The sequence below is a fragment of the Monoraphidium neglectum genome, assembly GCF_000611645.1.
Source record: "Monoraphidium neglectum strain SAG 48.87 unplaced genomic scaffold scaffold03967, whole genome shotgun sequence".
NCBI lineage: Eukaryota > Viridiplantae > Chlorophyta > Chlorophyceae > Sphaeropleales > Selenastraceae > Monoraphidium > Monoraphidium neglectum.
The window spans coordinates 1-5,301 of NW_014009662.1; the positions used below are offsets into that span (position 1 = coordinate 1).

A 5,301-nucleotide genomic window follows, 5' to 3' on the forward strand; every position below is an offset into this window, starting at 1 on the left:
GTGCCCGGGCCAGGCGCGGGGGCCTCGCCGCGGCGCGCGGCGTCGCCGCGGGACGGCAGGCGGGCTGGCGGCGGCGGCGCAACAGCAAGCCTCCCGTCTCTCGTCAGCCGTCTACATGCACACACGCCATGCAGCCGCAGTCAACCAGGAGCACGCCGTCGTTTGACCGCGGTCAACGCCCCTGCGCCCACCTTCAAGATCATCGTGTCCGCCTCGTCCACCACGACCCACTTCACATCCCCCAGGTGCACCGCCCCCTCCTCGTTGTGCTGCAGCAGCCGGCCCGGCGTCGCAAACACGATGTCGAGCGGCGCGGCGAGCGCGGCCTTCTGGTCCGACTTTGACCCGGATGAGGAAAGCAGGGCGCTCGAAAACTTGGCGGAGTGCGACAGGGACTTGGCCACCTTTTGGATTGGAGGGGGGGGGCAGGGGCCTGGGGCGTCGCGAGCGGAAGAGGGGGCTCTCAGGGGGAAGGGCGCAGCCGCGCAGCGTGCGCCGGCCTGCGCGGCCGCGGCTGCCCTCGGGGCGTCGGACGAGGAGCTTGTTGGCCGGCGATTCAATGGTGGGTGCTTCTGCCGTGCGCGGTACCCGGTCGGCAGGCCCTCCTGTGCGCCGGCACCGGCCTGCAGCCGCACGTCGCCTCGCCGCGCCGCGCCGCCCCGGGGGTGGCTGGCGAGTGCGCCGCGGCGAGAACGCTGCCCTCACTCACTTGCTCCCGCTGCTGACTGCAAAAAGTCGCCACGATATGTATATACGAATCGTATGTGATTGTCAAAACACACACATACATGTACATGTGTGTATAAGCAAACATATGAAATACTTATGCATACATAGCCCGCTTTTCTGCCGCCCCTCACCCGTGTCAGCTGCTCCACCAGCTCTGTGGTGGGCCCCAGCACCAGCATCCTCGGCCGCCGTGGCCGCCGCGCATCGCCCTCCGCCTCGGCCCGCTTCAGCTGCTCAATCTGGGGGCGGCGGCGCGGGGCGGGGGAGCGGGCGCCTGCATGTCGACGGGTCGTCGCGCCGGCGAGACGCTGGGGCGCAGGCGAGAGGCGGAGCGACCGCACGGTGCACAGCGCGCCGGCCGCACGCGCCGATCCATCATCCCTCCCCCGCCCCGCGTGGCATAAACGGCCGCAGCGGCAGCTGAGGGCGCGCACACCATGGGGAGCAGGTAGGCCAACGTCTTGCCCGACCCCGTGTGTGAAGCTACCAGGAAGTCGCCGCCGCCGAGGATGGCGGGCACAGACATTGCCTGTGTGCAAAGGCGGGGCGCGGGGCGCAGCCGCCTGTTGTTGACCAGCGTGCATGGGCATGCTGGGGCATGGTGCGGCTCTGGCGCCATGAGGGGATGCTGCTCTGGCTCTCTGGCATGACTGCACGTACGAACCTAGGACCGATGACGCCCGGTCGCTCGCAGCACTCGCACTTTTCGACGTGCTGTTCGGTGCGCGCGGCCGCGTAGGTCGCCCCACTGGCGTATGAACCTACCTGAATCTCCGTGGGCTGCGAGATGTTGTTGCTCGCCAGGCCGGCCTGCAGGCCGTCCCCCAGGCCGAGCTCTGCAAAGTTGGCGGCCCGAGCAACGGGCTCGGCGGCGGCAGCCGCGCGCACCAAGACGGCGCGCAGCGCCGGGGTCACGCCGCTCGCGGCGCGGCTTGCCAGGTCAATCGTCCACGGCCTGAGGAGCCTAACGGCGGCCTGGACGCGGCCATAAGGGCACAAGCGCGAGGCTTGCTGGAGGCCCAGCGCGCCTCTAGACAATATCATGGCTGCTTCGATGTGCGGTCAATACGAAAGATGAAGTGTGCTGCAAATGGTGCAATACTTGCCTGGGCTCGGCGCTGATTGGACCGCCTGAATCACCCAGGAACAGATCGATTCAAAACATTTCGTTGCCTTCTTCTTTGTAACTACTGGATTGTATCCTTACATTGCTTCAACATAAAAGGATCACAAGTCTGCCCCCAAGCGCTCCGAAGCGAATAAATCTTGACGGCTCGCTCGCCGTGCGTCTTTGCCAGGCAGTGCACTTGGAAATAGTAGATAACTCCAAGAGAAATCAATCGGGATGGCGGGGCCGGAGGCGAAGGCCAAAGACAAGAAGAAGTGAGTGCGGCCGCGGGCCAGCTCGGTGCTCAGGAGCCTGGTGCCCGTGTCAGCGTGCGTGATGGGGCCTAGAGGGTACGGATTGCCTTATGAAGCAGTGCTGCATGCCTCATCACAGCGAGCACGCCTGCGCATTGATGCGCGCGGCGCGGTGCTCTGCTGTGCTGCCCGCCATGGCGCTCCCCAGCTGCTGCAAGCCGAGGGGGTTGTTGACGGTGTGCTACACAGCTGGCCCGATCGGATTGCCAGGGCGCAGCTTAACGCTGCGCACAGCCCATGCGCATGGTGGCCACCGCACCGGGCAGAGCTTCCAGCAATCGCCACAGTGTCGGCAGCATGCAGCTCTTTGCCGACGCGCCATACCCACATCTCGACTCGCGCGACCGCGCGCGACCATGCGCAGGGCGGATGGGGAGGTGAAGAAGTCCTCTTCCTCCAAGGACAAGGAGAAGAAGGAGAAGAAGGAGGGAGATGAGAAGCACAAGCACAAGGACAAGGATGGGGGGGACCACAAGGAGAAAAAGCACAAGGACAAGGAGGGCGGCGATAAGAAGGACAAGAAAGAGAAGGCCGGGGCTAGCGGCAGCAGCAGCAAGAAGGACAAGGCCGGCGCCGCCGCCGCCCCCGCGGCGCCCGCGCGCCGCGTGCCGCCGCAGCTGATCCCGAAGAAGGGCGCGCCGCCGCCGGGGGACTACCTGGCGGGGATCGACCTGCCGAGCAGCGACAGCGAGGAGGAGGAGCGCGAGGAGGTGCAGCGGGAGGAGAAGGGGCCGCTGACGATGCAGGTGCTCGGGGCGTTTGGGCCGGAGCTGGGCAGGGGCCAAAGGGCGCTTTGTCATTGCGTGGTACTGGGGGTCGCCTGTGGCAGCATGGGGCGGTGGCCGGGCGGCGGGTCATGGCCGCCGCTAGCATGGGAACCGTGGCAGACGGGGCGGCGGCCCCTAAGCTCAGGGCTCCCGGGCCCGCGCCCACGGGGCGTGCGCGCACGCCGCTGGCGCCCGCCCCCGGCGCCGCCGCCGGCCGCCCCGCCTCGGACCGCGCCCACGCCAACGCGGCGGCGCGCTCGACACGCCGTGCCCGCGCCGGTGCAGGTGAATGCGCGCGAGGCCAAGAAGCTGGCGGACAAGGAGCGCATGCTGCTTGAGAAGGCGCACCGCATGCGCGAGGACGCCATGCGTGAGGACGACAACGTGTTTGACGTGTCATTTGAGGGCATGGGCAATGAGGACGCCACCGTGTCGGCGACAGACATCAAGGTGCGAGGGTGTGGCCGGCAGTTTGTGTTCGTGTGTGGGTGGGTGGGGGCGTGTCAGTGTGTGTATGTGTGTGGGAGGGGGGGAAACGTGTCTGTATGTGTGTGTATGTGTTTCTGTGAAAGTCAGTGTTGTGTGTGTGGGCGTGTGAGAGGACGTGCGATGCTACAGGTGCGCGTGGGTGTGGTTGTGAGCACCTGTGAATGGGGGTGTATTGTACAACTGCTGCGTCGAGAGGGGAGCAGCGCAGGCTGCCGTGCACCCATGGCCCATGCGCCACACCCTTGTAGGTCGAGCATGCGCCTGTGACCCCATCTTGAGCCTCCCGCGCTGCCAAATCGTTTCCCTGCCCTCAAACAGGTCCACAACCTGACTGTGCGCGCCAAGGGGAAGCTGCTGCTTGAGAACACCGCCCTCACCATCACGGCAGGCAAGGGTGGCGGCTGCGCGGCCGACAGGGGCGATGTGGGGCGCGGCTGTGATTTCGGGGCCCTACTAAGGCCTTCTCGCCCTTTCGACCTGCCACACCTCCCCTCGTTTGGGCCCGGAAACCTTCTGATGGAAAAGCCAACCGGCGGCCCGGCATCCTCTGCCATTTGTCCGCCCACCCAGGGCGCCGCTACGGCCTGGCCGGGCCCAACGGCCGCGGCAAGTCGACGCTGCTGAAGCTGATGGCGCGGCGCCAGATCCCTGTGCCCCCTGACGTGGATGTTCTGCTGGTGGAGCAGGTGCGGGGGTGCGTGGCGAGGGGCCACGCGCATGCAGTCGCATGGAGCAGTCGCATGGAGCGGATACGCCCGCGCTTGAGTGCATGCAACCACACAGCGTCCTGTGGTTTTTGGCCACTTGGGTCCACTGTGTTGTCATCAGTGCCATCCCCGCCGTTCTCATCGGCCGTCTGGCCGAAATCAACACTGATTGCGGTTGCACGAGGGCATACACGACCCGGGGGCCGTCGGAGGGTAGCTTAGCCCCCTGTAGACTTGCTTTCAAGACTGGCGCCCCCACCGCCCGCCGCGCGGCCGCGCAGGAGGTGGTGGGCAGCGAGCAGAGCGCGCTGCAGGCGGTCGTGGCGGCGGACGTGGAACTCGTGCAGCTGCGGTGGGTGGGGGAGCGGGGCCTGAAAGCTGTGTTGGTGTCTCTCATATGTGGGCAGGGCGTCAAAGCATCCCAAGTTTGAGACCCCGAGTTTGGACTTGAAGCGGAGGATCCCGCACCGGCGGAGAGGGGCAGTGGACGGAGGGCAGCGGGGGAAAGGTGCTGGCGCTGCTGGTGCACACACACGCACGCACACACGCACACGGTCATCCACACACTCACACTTGCACGTCCGCACACCCACACAGGCTGGAGGAGGCGCAGCTGACGGAGGAGCTCTCGGCGGACACCCACGAGCCTGGCTTTGACGCCGACGCCGCGTCCCACCGCCTGAACGAGGTGTACGAGGCCATGGCGGAGCGCGGGGCCGCGACAGCCGAGAGCCGCGCGTCCAAGATCCTTCACGGCCTGGGGTTCACCCCCGTGATGCAGGTGGGGTTTTGGACGCGGGGCGGGGAACGTGCGAGGGGATGCGCTGATTTTGGTCCCGCTCTCGGGCGGGGCGGCGGGTGGGAGGGGCAGGGGTGTGCTCAATGGGTCCCCCTCTCTTTGAGGGATGGGGAAGGGGATCCCCCTGCCACCAGGGGAAAAGGGAGGGGAAGGGGGGCTCCCTGGGCTGGGCCCGTGCGGAGCCCAGCCCTGGGGAGCCCGGTGTCCCCGGCTGTGCGCGCCGGTGTGGTGGCTCGTGGGGCCGCCTGCTGTGCGAGCACTCAGGCTGGTGCCATCTGGCTTTGCTCTGCAGCCTTGGGTGAGTGCCTGCCGGCTCTGCAGCGCGCTCGAGGCACGCGCAAACGGCAATAGCAGGCAAGATGCATCAAGTTGTGTTCTTGTTTGTGAC

At 66.9% G+C, this 5,301-nt stretch overlaps 2 protein-coding genes across 2 annotated transcripts; one reads left to right on the forward strand and one right to left on the reverse strand.

The window, feature by feature from the left end:
* Positions 1-140: 140 nt before the first annotated feature.
* MNEG_13663 (DEAD-box ATP-dependent RNA helicase 39) lies at positions 141-1,773 on the reverse strand (the record flags this gene model as incomplete). The annotated part of the gene is made up of 4 exons (XM_014037864.1): positions 141-404; positions 861-968; positions 1,166-1,258; positions 1,495-1,773. 4 exons carry the CDS (start codon positions 1,771-1,773, stop codon positions 141-143), a joined length of 744 nt encoding a protein of 247 aa, XP_013893318.1.
* Positions 1,774-2,507: 734 nt separating this feature from the next.
* MNEG_13664 (hypothetical protein) lies at positions 2,508-5,264 on the forward strand (the record flags this gene model as incomplete). The annotated part of the gene is made up of 7 exons (XM_014037865.1): positions 2,508-2,897; positions 3,204-3,368; positions 3,726-3,843; positions 3,978-4,093; positions 4,396-4,466; positions 4,712-4,895; positions 5,235-5,264. 7 exons carry the CDS (start codon positions 2,508-2,510, stop codon positions 5,262-5,264), a joined length of 1,074 nt encoding a protein of 357 aa, XP_013893319.1.
* Between the last annotated feature and the right edge of the window lie 37 nt (positions 5,265-5,301).